Source organism: Strix uralensis, chromosome 5 (genome assembly GCF_047716275.1).
Source record: "Strix uralensis isolate ZFMK-TIS-50842 chromosome 5, bStrUra1, whole genome shotgun sequence".
In the NCBI taxonomy this organism is placed as follows: domain Eukaryota; kingdom Metazoa; phylum Chordata; class Aves; order Strigiformes; family Strigidae; genus Strix; species Strix uralensis.
Genome location: NC_133976.1, coordinates 39,677,524 through 39,691,603, shown reverse-complemented (window position 1 = coordinate 39,691,603; position 14,080 = coordinate 39,677,524). Strand labels below are relative to the sequence as shown.

The 14,080-nt window shown below is 40.2% G+C and overlaps 1 protein-coding gene across 3 annotated transcripts in view; it reads right to left on the bottom strand.

Annotated features, from left to right (window-relative positions):
* CAND1 (cullin associated and neddylation dissociated 1) overlaps positions 1-13,773 on the bottom strand; it is a 31,939-nt gene extending 18,166 nt beyond the window's left edge. The window contains exons 1-2 of one of the 3 annotated variants that reach the window (XM_074870526.1): positions 13,486-13,773; positions 9,333-9,476 (exon numbers count right to left, since the gene is read on the bottom strand). In XM_074870526.1, the coding sequence (XP_074726627.1) occupies positions 9,333-9,476; positions 13,486-13,553 (212 nt within the window). In that variant the 5' untranslated portion in view covers positions 13,554-13,773. Of the gene's footprint in view, positions 1-2,149; positions 2,266-4,443; positions 4,548-9,332; positions 9,477-13,485 lie in introns of those variants that run through there. The other 2 variants (XM_074870528.1, XM_074870527.1) reach the window with 2 other exon arrangements.
* Positions 13,774-14,080: the final 307 nt, after the last annotated feature.

Sequence of the window (14,080 nt, the reverse complement as noted above, 5' to 3'; positions counted from 1 at the left end):
AAATATGTGGAAATCAATGTATGAACAAATGCAGAAAAAGGAGCATCTTAAAGCCGATCACAAACTGATTATATTATGACGACATTAGAATGCAATACCTCCGTATAAGCTTTAGCTGTTTCTGCACTGAAATTAAATACTGTATACATCTGGCTTTTCATTAAAGTTGATTCTAGCAAAGCTAACGGAGACTAAAATGACACCTATAGGGTTAGTAAACACTAGTTTTGGAGGGCTGAAGTCAAACTGAAACCCTAGAGGAAAAATGAACGAGCTAACCTGTTATCAAAACAAGACTAAGATCAAGAAAGCAAAATTTAAATTTTCAAATATATGCCACTATTCACTACTAGTATGTCAGACTTCTCAGACTGCAATGATTTAGGACCATACGGTTACAACCTTATTGAAACATCAGAAGTATGGAGAAGTTTTACAAGCTGATGATGAAATTATTTGTAAAATAGATTAACATAATTAACAATAAACAACTTTCAACTAGAAGTTTTTGCCTAGTTTAACTCCTTGTCAAGTGGAAAGGGAGTAGGCTGCCTGAAGATGGACTGTTTCCCCATGCTTTGAAAAAAAATAGTAACATTTAGAAAGTTGTAATATATTACTTTGCACTTAAATTTTCATTGATTTGAAACAAATAGAAATCATCAACCTGTTAGAAGTTCATCCATAAGTTAGTTTGGTACACAAGGGTAAATACTTTTTCCTCCTCCCCCAAAACCAGCCTTTCAAATCACTTTACAAAAACAAGCTCAAGACACTATGAAAAAGGTGGGAAGAGAACTTCCGACATCATACATTTGATTGTATAGCGTAATAATGGAGTTGCCAGATCATGGTACAGAGCTAAACCCTGATTAACAAATATCAGTATGCAGTTCTAGTAAAATTAATAAATTCAATACATCATATTCTAATTGTACCAGATCACTGGAGAGAAACTATCTGGATGCAAAGTACTTCCTTTCTGACTTTAGTGATTACAATGGGAGAAAAAACTGTTTTGGTTGTATTTCATAAGGTTTAGAAAATTATTCTGAATTAAGAGCAAGTTTCACATTAAAAAAAGCACAGGCATTAAGTCTATGGCACAAAATGGGGCGGGGGGCAAATCATCTATAGGCAAGCAGAAATTCTGTCTAAGCTAGCACGATACTAAACTCTCAATGAAGACTACTATTCTGAAATTAGATAGTCCAGAATCGAACTTAAATTATGCCACTCAGGCAAAAACTTACTTTACACTTCGCACTTAAATAAACCCACAAGTGTTTTAAGACAGAAAACTCACTCTTGAGTCTTTGCAGTCTAAAGGAAAGTTCCTTTCTTAATTTTTATGTATTGAGAAACAAGCACACAATGTACAAGATTAAAAGTGAAATGGTTTTTCTTGTTTTACTGGAAATGGTTCTAGAGTTTAAGTCAAACTCTCCAAGAAGACAGCTGGACCTTCGGTTCACTACTAGCTAATAAAACTGTCAGACAGGCAGCTGCGAGGGAACACACAAGTCACAGATCACTATTCAGAAGGAAAGGCTCAAGGCTATGGCATTCAACATAAAGGCACTGAAGTTAGTTTAGGAGCTTAGAACTGTATTTACCAAGAATAACAGCAAGACAACTGCACAGGTTTACTACCTTGCTGATACTGCTGGGGAAAAAAGACAAATTCCTGCATTGCGTTAGCAATGAAGACCTGAGGATGTGTAGCTTAATTCCAAAGTGCTGTTAACAAGGAAACGTTACCTTGTATTAATTTTACTTGTTGACCTATACATGGCTTTGTATTATCTCACCATTTTTTAATGCGACTTGGCACCTTGGATCATATTGAATTAACTTGTGAATTTACAGTCAAACTTGACAATGAATTTGTTCATTTTGAACAAGTCACTTTAGCAATCCCCACTTCTGGTCAGAGCAACAGTCCTTTTGAGTGTGCATGGGCAAAAAAAGAACAGTCCGGTCAAACACAGTTTAGAAGCACCTACAGGGTAAATCCAAACCCACATGTTCCAAGTTCCCCTGAAACTCAGTCTTCTCTTCAGTCTCAGAGCAACAAATTTTACATTCCTCCTGCTACAAAGCCTCTCAAACATACTTGGGAGTTCCCCACACCTTTCACACTTCCTACCTCGTTCTCTCAGTCGTTCCAAAGTCACTCTCCACCATATAGCTCATACTACAGGACAACTGTAGACCCTCAAAAATCATTGTTCCGCATGATTTGGTCACCCATTTTCTCCACTCCTAAAAAAGACAGTGTTCCAACAGCTCAAACTAAAACATTACACACAGTGGTTGGAGGGAGCTAGACTGGAGGACTAGGCTCAGATTCAGAAGACTGCAAACCAGTAATTCCAGTTGGAGTCAAAGGACTGAGATTTATGGCCTTCACTCTTGGATAGCTAGCAGACATAGCTCTGTATAGTAGAACAAAACCAAAATACATCTTCCATCCCAAAACCTGTCGAATGTACCCTACTGCTGGTACCCTTCTTTCCCAGGTCCAAGAATTCACAGCAGCAAGAGCTAATTATCATAAAAAATGTCCAACAGAAGCAAAAGGCAGCAAAGCAAGAAGTGCAGACAGAAGGAGGACATAGACACAGAAGATTTATCTGTTCTATAAAGCAAGCCCTTGCATTCAAGCACTAAATGTGACTTACAATACAATAGTAACCAGAGTAAGGTTCAAAGTTCTGGCATTAGTGGTCTGTCACCATGTTAGGCAAACTTAGGAGCTTCTCCTTCAATGGCTATGCTCATAATGCCTTACGCCCATGAACTCCGAACAGCATTTGCACTCGAGGCACAGCACATGGATTAACACACAGGAATATGCAATTCCCAAGACAGTCACACCTACCGCTTTCCATGCCTTCCTTCACAAACTGTAACCTGCTTGGTTTCCTTCTCTCCTTACCCACCATTACACTACTTGTGTGGTAAGACCTGCTGAAAATACTGGCAATTTGGGAATTGAAAAAAAAAAAAGCTACAAAGGTAAAACATATTTACCAAAACCATGTACTGAACTATCACATACAACTAACTCAGTTTTGTTAATGGACAAAACTTCAAACTATATTGATGTTAGTCAAATGAGACCACAAACATCTGAAACTGATGCATTATGATCACCCCAATGCCACAAACTCAGAAGACTGCAATTTACTCATTTTGCAGAGCATTTTACAGAGATACACAGACATCTTAAAAATAAATATACAAAAACAACTTTGGTGCAACATTTCTAGAAGATACAGCATACAGATAATCTCAAGAGAACTGTTAATTGAGATACTGACTGGCATCAGATGAAAGGCATAAGAAGAAGCCCTTTAAGCGCACAGAAATGAAGACGTAATGGAATGGGTTTTCACTTGCTTGAGCAGGTACACCTACTCCTGCAGAAATGAACAGCTCTAACAGAGCACCCTTTGTTAAAAGCAGCCAAACCTCAGGCCCTAACCTGACACTGCACTTTAATTTAGGAAAAGGGCACTGTACGGGAATCTTTAGATTCCATCAAACCATCTCCACAGCTACTAAACCCCTGAGAGTAGGGGTTTAGAGGACCATATCCACGATCTAATTTGGTCATTTTACTGCTTCAATCATATTAAATTAATACTTCAATCTTATTAAAATAATTTCTGGATAGTGATACTGGTAACGACCTTTTCCTCCAACAGACAAATCCCTGGTAAATTTGCACACAAGCATTTGCCAACACAAAGATTATTACCAAGAATTATCTCCCAGACTCAAATACATCAAGCCACCCCTGACTGCATTCCTAAAAGTTCAAGCATTTTCTTCAGTTACTCAAAAAGCTCAATTTTCTCCACAACTCAGTCAAGCTTTCCCTTCACAGTATTCCACTGACACATCACTTAGTTTCTCTTCAAATACACACCACTGTCAGTCAGCAGCTACTCACAGCATTGTTGCACTCATCAACCCTTCGTGCATAGTAAATTGTTTCGCAAGCAACACAAGCACAAATCACCTAGAACAGAAACAATCACAATTCCAAGGTATGATGACTGTTCACAGTAGTCCAGGGAAACTCCCTGTGCATTTCAGTCAACAGACTACAGTACGAGTGCAGAATTCACAGAAACCATTCCACACCTGTAACGCTGCATGCTCCAACAGAAGTACAAAAGCACTAGGAAGCAGGAACAAGCACATGTACAATTATGGAAGTGCATACTTATAAAAATGAGTAACAGTATCCTTTCAAAAATATGTCAGGCCTTCAGAGTAGTGATCCTGAAAGTTTGCTTTCGATCCGTAGCGAGCGAGTTTGCTATTTGGCTGGTGAGACTCCAGGTGTCATCCCTCCTTCCACTGCTAGAAAGGTCATGTCTTTTGCTTTTTACAGTTTGCAATGATTTGTGCAGCTCTGTGAACATATACCTTCCACATACTAGAGATCTGCAGCTGACGCCATCCTTTTATACATCGACTTTGACAGACCAGAAGCAGGTCTCCACCAAAAAAGTTGTTCCATAAGTGAAAATATCTGAAATAATGGTAAATATTTTTTTAAACTTGAACTACTGAACCATTCTTCTCATTTAAATATGTTTATTTTTCAATAACCTATGTAACCTATGAATAACTAAAATAATCACAGCAAAGGCTGGTCAATTAGATCCATCTCAATTAAGTATAGGAAACACTTTTTTGCTGATGTTTTAAAGATGACCAAACCACTGAAATGACAGTCATTCACACAAACACTTGAAATTATAGTTTCTAGAAAGTGTTAAACTAAATTTTACCTGAATTAGCATATTCAGTCCTATTTATTCAGCCTATTAGTTCAATAAAGCTGACATACCAATTATGAAGTACATTTGAAAAAAGACTACCTCAACTATTTTCTGGCTTTTAAAATCAGTAGATATCACTTACAGACCTTACTACCAGTCCCAGATTACAAACTAAACTTATCAGAAGTTGAAAATAAAAATACTACCTTCTTTTATAAAATCAGTTCTGAATACAAAACTTTAGCACTCAAGCATGTATTTTACACATTTGAAGGCAGTTTCAGACATTGTTTTAAGTGCTCTTTGATTTTTTTACCTTTCACTAGCCAATAATTTGTGTCCAGTTTCTCTTAAAGTCAAAAGCTCATTCAGCTGCTTATGCAAATAAACAGCAACTATAACACACCCTCTCCTTTAAGTTACATACATTTGAAAATAAAGCTGTTCATAGTGTAGCTCCTTATTAGGAAGGGGGACACCAACTCATAATTAATTACAGTCTGAAATTGGCATATTCTAATAGCTATCAAATAAGCACACTTACTTACAGGGAAGAGTTAAAATTCACAAATGGAAAAAAAAATTGATTCAAATGACCAGTATAGCGTGATGTGCAGCAGTGTATTACCACAGCATCCAAAACGCTTTAAAGCTGCTGAACCGGATCAGTCACACAACAGTCAGTATGTGCATCATCCTGTTCACACTAATGACTCAGACTCACAGCTTCAAGCAGGATTCCCTACATTGAACCACTGCCCAGAGAAGTCACACTGATAAATGCAGAGAAACTACAGTATCACACGGGAGGAATCACTGAAAGTACTTACTATAATCCCAGTGGTTTTTTCCCCATATATATGCGCTTGTTTGGATTTTTCTAGTTTCAGGAAACATTTCACAGCGTGAAACAATAACAATTTGTAAGTATAGGTTTAAATGGCAGAAGATCAAACCATAGATAACTGCTTAAAATGAGAAGCTGTTCATCCTTAAACTGCAACACCAAACATATGACACAACGTGCCTTTTGGGCCAGCAGAACATTACCAGCATTATAAGCAACAAAGAATGAACTGTACACCCAACACAATACCTATGCTTAGACAAACCATACTGATCGTTTAATCCACATACACATAGTCTTGTATAGAGCTACAGGCAGTATAACTACTACTGCCATAAGGTACACAGGATGCAATGCTGGACTACACTAACAGCCTTAAACTAAGAATATGCTGCAAGAATGCCCAGTAACATTTTCAATATTGACTGAAAACAGCCTGTGACTATCAGATGAAGCAAAAAACAACTCCTCCAGAGAAAAAAAATGTAGACAACAAGAATACATTTAAAATTTTACATGCTCTTAAGAAAAACAAGGTGAACAACCTGCAGTTACTGACCTAGTTTGTAGCTACTGCCTGCAATAACAGAAGCTTGACAAATACACTCCTTTCCCTTCTGTAGGGTGAAAGCTTAGAGAAAGTTTACTTTTACTGCAAGAGTACTAAGGCAGCACATTAATTTTCATTTTTTATTCAGAAGTGAACTGCACAATCATCTTGCAAGGTAGCTACCCAAATATCCATGAACTCTCAACCTGACTTCTGCTAACCAAAGAACAACGTTTTATCCTGTCCAAAAAAAGTGTAATATAACTGAAAGGATCAAGAACAAAATCACTAGTGTGCTTTGAAGAGATAATAAGAAACAAGTTAATCAGCATTTTAAGTAATAGAGCCCTTCCTACTCAAATGTGAAAGCAAGCAGTGAATAAGGCAAAACCAGGAACATTGCTTACTTGTTGCTGTGCTTGCCTAAAAATAAATGCTGCTTCAAGGCTCCTCCGAGTTGTTTTAAATCTGTTGTGTTCAGTGACCTCAAGAATCAAACCCTGAAAGAGTGATCCATGAGCAAGACTATTACCTGCTCAAGGAGTGATCAATACCTTTGCCATTCACAGTGTTTCCATTGATCTACCTATAGAGGAAGCTCCCCTAACAAGCTGCAAATCTTTCCTCCCTTCCTCAAGGAAGTATCTGTCTCAAACATAGATACAAAGGTACATAGCATTGCCTTTTCCTGTGAGAGGGGGAATCTATACTTAAATGGGTCATCAAGTACCAAGCTGATGGAAGTTCCTGCTGACAGTCTCTGAAGTTCACCAGAGCATTTAAATTAATAGAGACCTAAACACAGTTTATGCTTTCCTCAGCTGAAAAAGTGCCAGCAAATCTGTAACAGAAATACACAACTAAAGAACACCACCACAACATACTAAAAACCAAAAAGTCAAGAAAAATATGCTGGCTGAACTTCCCAACGAATCGGGCTTACACCCACTGTTTTAGTAGATGGAAGACTTTAGATCAGCTCAAACTGTCTTAGAAAAACTACGTTCAACCTCTTCTATCCTTCACCCCTGCTATTGTTTCTATCAATGCTCATCTGATTGCAGGAGGAGAGCACTAAACTGGAAGAAAACTAAAGTCCCCAAACCAGTCTACACTAAAATCAGGTAAACAACAGCACAAGAAATGGGACAAGGAGGGCAAGAACAGCAAAGCAGCAGCAGCTTTATCTTAGACTGGCTTAAAACTGTCATGGAACAATAATGTGAGTATAAGCTGCCTTAAGAAGAGAAGACAACTTTAGGGGGGGTTTTTTTTGGTCCTCAAAGCATACCTGTAAGTGATATCAAAAAAACTCAACATGTTCAAGAATGTACACATTCTAGATGAATGTTCACAATTTACCTGAAAACTTTTCCATCGTGTTTCTTGTCCCATTATAGTAAATTTAACAGTTCTTTAACATTACTTGAATTTCTCAAAAAGTTTCCAAACTTTAAATAGATCCTCTCATTTCAATTAAATCCAATAATTTTATCAGTATGTCAAAGCAAACTTTAAAAATGGAAGAATGGTTAATAAGAAAGGAACAGGACACGCGCACATAAGCACATACACAGGCAGCCATCTATTTTCTCTTCCCTTTGCAATCTTGCTTTAATGTTTTAATAAACATTACTGGTACTTTAGGTCCAAAATTCTAACACCGCCATTAAAGACTGTGATATATAAGCTGTGTCTATGTGCATTAATTGAAACTTCAGGATAACTTTAGGATGCACATTAAAGATTAATACCACATGTATGCTGCAACATAGCTTCCACAAAATGCTATTTTGCACAAAGACAATTCTAAGCCTGAGCCAAGTTTCATAATAATCTACTCTTCTGATTGAGTACAAGCAATCTGTTTCAAAGCTGTAGAACTTAAGCTGTACCACAAGGAGCTTTGACATTTCAGAAGTTTGAATTAAAAGAAAACATGGCATTTTGAGTTGTCTGTTAAAAAAAAGGAGGCAGGGGAGGGGGAAAGACATTTTAACAACACTGCAACCCTGGTGAGAGTAGTGAAAAAGTAGTGACAATTATATTACTAAACTGCTAATATTAAACTTTGGCTTGAAACTTGCTATTCTTATACTAGTTTCTCTGTGCAAGGTTTTGGTTACCATCACTTAAAATATTTCAGAAGCTGATGTAAGCACTGCTTCTAAGTACATAAACAGATGTAGACACAGGCTTTAATTTTCTGCTTTGCTAGTCTGATAGGGCAAACTGTAAAGAATAACAAGCTGAAACAAACTAACTCTGCTTGCTAGTCACAAGTGAAACTTCTCTTCAAAGCTGTCCCAAGCTACTGCCTAGCAAGTTTACTTCAATCCATGTCTCCTGGAATATAAGTAGCATAGATAGAATATTAAAAAAAACCTGACCTCACACACAAGAAACATTCTCTGGAACACTAGAAGATTCTTAACAAAGAGGCCCTCCTTCAAGGGCACAAAAAGTCAGTCATAATAAAGGTAGCACCTCTTCAAAGGGTGCTCTGGAAAAGCCACACCACATGTAAAGTTAAATAAAGTGAGGAAGAGAAGGTACTGAAGCAACAAAAGTCTCTGAAATGCAAGTAACTGCACCCTGACCCCATAAAACATTTACAGTTCCTGTAAAGCATGTAAAACCTCTTCAATAACATTCAGAATACTGTGTTAATGCTAAGTTCCATATTTGATGACCAAGACCATATATTTACTTTTTTATGTTTTTACCTCTGCTTGAGAACTACTCCAATACTACAATTTTTCCCCTACACATATCATCTGCCTTCTCACAGTCAAATATCAATGTGGCAACTACCAATGAGTTATAATCTTTTAAAATCTATTTATCATTCCAGAACTATCACCAAAGAACAAGCATGTCATTCATGTACTTTCAGCAAGGACCGCATGCACTATTTGTCACCTGAACCCCCAAATGTTAATCCACATTGTCAACAAAAGACAGTTTTGTAAGAAACTACAATTAAGGCAGGTAGCCTATTTGTACAAGGGTTCCTCTGCGGACATCAATTTCACAATTATTTTGTGTAGCAGTGGTTCTTTAAGTTTTTCAAAAGTGCTTTATGTTTTCAGTCACTAAACAATTCTTTACACAGTAGAAAAAGAATACGTACCATTTCACAGCTAAGTTCTGCACCTCACCATTTTTATCTTCCAGTAATTTCAAAATCATCTTCACCACCTTTCTTTCACTGTCATCATCCAGCTTGATAGAATCTTTCTGTAGTTCTGTCATCAAGTCATTAGTAGCCATAAACCTGACAAAAGATAGTCAGATAATTATTGCTAAAAGGATACGGGTTACTCACAGTGCTCAGGATTCAAGATTCTCAGTTTCCACCATTTGTTATCAAATAAATCACATTTAACATTGGATTACTGTTACCTGTTTTGTGATGCCAGTAGCATTTATTTTAGTTATAGCATACAAAGGAGAAAAACTGTTTTTAAATTACAATAATTTTTAGTTAGGTCATCATCCTTCCCAGATGATGTATTTTACTCTGACTGTTTAAATGATATTTCAACTGGTCTCCACAAAGAAAAACTGATGCTTTCCCAGATTTTAAGTAGTTCAGAGACACGCTTTTTTTTTAGTTTATTAAAAAAATTAATCTCTGCTCTGAGTTTATTTTAAAACAACTTTTAAGCAAGAAGAAAAACACAGTTTTTCAAACATTCTCCCATAAAATTCACAAAAGTCAAACATTAATGAAAGGAAAAATAAAGAGTGAAGCTACCTTTCACATGTTTTTCATTTTCTTGCCCTGTATAGACTAGTTTGTTTATAGTCCAGACAACAGCTGACCACATTTATCCAGCCCTCAATCCGGGTGCCACATTAAAGACCAAGATTAATTCTTGAGAGATCAAGCAAATAAAATCACCCTTCATATCAATTAATTTATTATTCAATAACACTGGCATATCCATCAATAGAAGAACATACTGAGAAATCACTTTACAAAAATATCACTTTTATGCCTTTTGTATCTTTTCCTTCTGAAGTCTGTTTTCCAATCTGTTGTTCTTTTGTGAGGGCCCTCTCTTCTCAGAAGTAACACATCTGTATTACTCAACTATGAATCCCACAGGCTTCAGTACCAATCCCAACCCCCACTCAAAGCCCCAGACAAAAATGGTTTGTAATTGAACAGTTAAGGCTGACATTTGGACTTCAGGCACATCGGCCTCAAGTAGACAATCACTTGAGCTCAGGTCATACTTGGAAGGTTATCTCTACAGCCTGACATACTAGATACTTTTTTACTGAAAATGAAAGCCAAGACTCTGCATAGTCTTAATATGCATCACAAATGCCAGATGCCTGCCCTCACATAATGAACCTCAACTTGTCCTGTCTTTTAATACAGTAGTTCTAGTCTAATAGTCTCAAGGTGTTTCTAAGATAATACCTCACTCATTTTTCATTCACTCCAACAGTCCCACTGAAGGAAGCCCGTAATGTGACAGGAACCAGATGTGCGCATAAACAGATGATGAACACAAATGGCATCAGCTTTTAAGCACAGCAAATAAAAAAGCTTCGTAAGTAAAGGTAACGGACAGACAGGATAGAATAAGGATATACACAAAGTCACGCCATACTAGAACATTCAAAAACTGTCTCCACATTACCGCTATATTTACCTCCTTTTCTTAAACCTTAATAGTCTCCCCTCACTTCCTTGGTCAGTAACTCTCATTTCCTAGCCTTACAAGTTCACATGCACTTATCACCTACTTGTGACACATTCTTGAACTAAGCAGAGCTTGCACATCCTCAGTGCATCAGCAGCTTCTGCACTCAACTACAACTGAGGAGTCCTCCTGGCAGACTCCTCCATTAAAAAAAAAAAACAAAACAATCCAAATCCCACAATGCTGTGGGGAAGCCCAGCAACTTTAGTTTAAAGTAGCTGGTATTTAGAAAAATCGTTTTAAGTAGTTTAGATGTGGCCTTTAGTCACAACTGCTTCCTCCTCAGGCACATCCAACTTTAGCTGGTGCAAAGCAGCAGCTCGTGAGCAGCTCCTCAAACCCTGTAGTTAGTCATTCTCCCCCTCCAGTGAGGACACTGCTACTCCCACAGCCACACAGTAAACTGCCACCTTAAATTACTGCCCATTTTAGAATATAAGTCTGAGTTTCCAGACAATAGATGCCACAAACATTTGCATCAGACAAATCAGTTTATCCAAAAAACAGAGGATTAAATTTTACAGTAAAGTGGTTACTTGAACTGTGGTTTATACTCAGCTCCCCAATATCAACATTAACTACACTATCCCTCTTCAAATATACATGATCTAAGAATAAATGCACTTACAATTACTAGTACTAAATACTACTTTATCCATTATGCAAATACACGATACACAAAGGTTCATAAAATGTGTTACTGCATAACAGCCAGTTTGTAAAGGTCTATCATCACTCATTTTATGTTCTGTAAAGTCAGATTTTAATCTACCTTAAGAAAAAAATTTTTAATAGTCAAGAATTTCAAAGTTGTACAAAGCTCCTAGAACAGGTTTTCTGAAGCGTGCTCTCCTAAAGAACTACAAAACAAGTCCTAACTACATGTAGCTGGGAAAAACAGTGCTTGCTGCAACTGTATTTGACAGGTGTGACCTACCCCTTTTATGCAGAAAGTTTTAAACTCATCAAAATCAGTATTAAGTCATAAATCCATTAGAATTTTTTGAAAGTCATCCTCCCCATAAGCACAAAATGGAAAGCTCACTTAACCACAGAAACAGATTAGCATAATAAAAGTAAACAATTCTTCAGTAATATTTAGAGGAAAAAATGTTTGAATCTATTTTTAGTACAATTTAAATAAATCAGGCAATTCTGGATGGTCTTTTTTTTAAAGTAATCAATATTATTTTCTACTTCCAAAGTTTCTAGCCTAAATTCTTCAGGTAGTATCATCCTACTAAAATCTGAAAGAAATCTGAATGAAAAAACCCACAAATTTATCACACTGTCCCGTGCTTACAACAGTCTGTGAAAAGCAAACAAGCTTCTTCAAAACCCAACTCTATGGTTATTTAATCATCACCTGTTTTCTTTTAGATTTGAATATATTAACGGGAGACTTGTTTGGATGTCAACACATTCAACTATAAACTGAGCACCCTAATGCTGGAGCAAAGCAACAAAGCCCAAGCGTATTTTATGCCTTTTCCCTGTCTGTATTCACATACCCTCCTTGACAAATAAAGGTTTCAAATGTGAACTTCTGGTTGTGCACAATACAAAGAAATGTAATTATTTTTAACCTAATGCTTTGCTAGAACTACTGTGTAAATGTATTACCTCTGCTGGTTTTTGCTAGCTTACACCATTTCATTTTCTGATACTCAAATGTTTGCATTTTATCTGCTATTAATTTATTACAAAGCAAGCAAGCGATCCAATAAAAAGTAGTGCTCTTGTAGGAGATCCTACGCTCAAAATTACATATACCAGTCCTGTCCCCATAAGACTTCGCTAGACTTCTGTCTCTGGACGCACAGACTTTTAGAGGCGGTACTAAATTATGTGAGGAGCACAAAACCCCTCTGTCTACAAGATGCGGAATGCAGGAAGCATGTGAGCTTAGGATGTTCAAGGCCACAGTACTGGGTGGCCGGCCCTGCTTCCATTTGCAGAATCACACCGTATTTTTCGGTCATCTCACCCAACCTCCACTGCTCAAAGCATGGTCAGCGACATCAGGTTGCTCAGGACTTCATCCTTTCGACTTTAAAGCATCTGAGAGGGCAGATATTCAAACGCTGACCTCCTGCCTCCCCTATCCCCACGCAGGTGAGCAAACCTTAGCTCCTCCAGGCTGCCTGGGATCTCTGCCCACGACGCGTGGAGGCCGCGGCTTTCCGGGCACTGCCGTCCCCCGTCCTTCACGGGCAGCGAGAAGAGGCGCTCCCTTCCCGGGGTAGCAACAGATTCGCGCCCATCCCCGTTGGGGCGGCCCGGGGAGTTGGGAGGCGGGGGGGGGGGGGGGGGGGGAGGGGGGGGGGCAGCCCTCTCTCACCCCGAGAGGCACCAAGGCCCTGCTCGGCCCCGCAGGCCTCCCCGCCAACAGGCACCTGCCGCCGCCCTGACAGCCGCGGCGCCAGGCCCGGGGCCGGCGCGAAGACGGCCGTGGGGGCAGGGCGGCGCGGGGCCTGCGGGCGCGGGGCCGGCGGGCGGGCGCGGCAGGGCGGGGGCTGGGCGGGCGGCGGAGGGCGCGGAGAGGGCGGCGGCGGCGGCTCCCACCTGAAGTCCTTGTCGCTGGATGTCATTTTCTCCAGCAGGTTGGAGATGTGGTACGAGGCGCTCGCCATGTTGACGGACCCGGCCGGGGAGGGGGGAGGGAGAGGAGGAGAGAAGGAGGAGGCGGCGTCTTCCCGGCCTCGCCGGCTCCACTTCGCCCGCTGCTGGCGACGGCGCTCGGCGGGGCGAGCCGAGACCAGGACCGGGGCCGGGGCCGGGGCCGGGGCCGGCGGCGAGGGCGAGGGCGGGGGCGGCGGAGGAAGGCGGGCGCTCCGCCGCCTCCTGCGGCTGCGGCTGGCACGGCGGGAGGGGCGGAGAGGAGGGCGGGCAGCCGCTCGCGCTCGGCGCCGGGTCAAAGGTCGAGAAGGGCCCCCCCTTCGCGCTGCCGGCGCCCATGATTGGCTGTGTGAGCGGGCGGGAGGAGAGCGCGGCCTCGGGACGGCGGAGCGTACGTGGCGCAGAGCGTGCGCGGGAAGTTTAGGCCGCGGTTGGAGAGTGGCGGGAGGCGGCGGCGAGGCCGGCGGGACTACGCTTCCCAGCGTGCATCGCGCTCGCGCCGCCCCCGGGGCTGCTGGCGGTGCACGTCGGGACGCGCAGT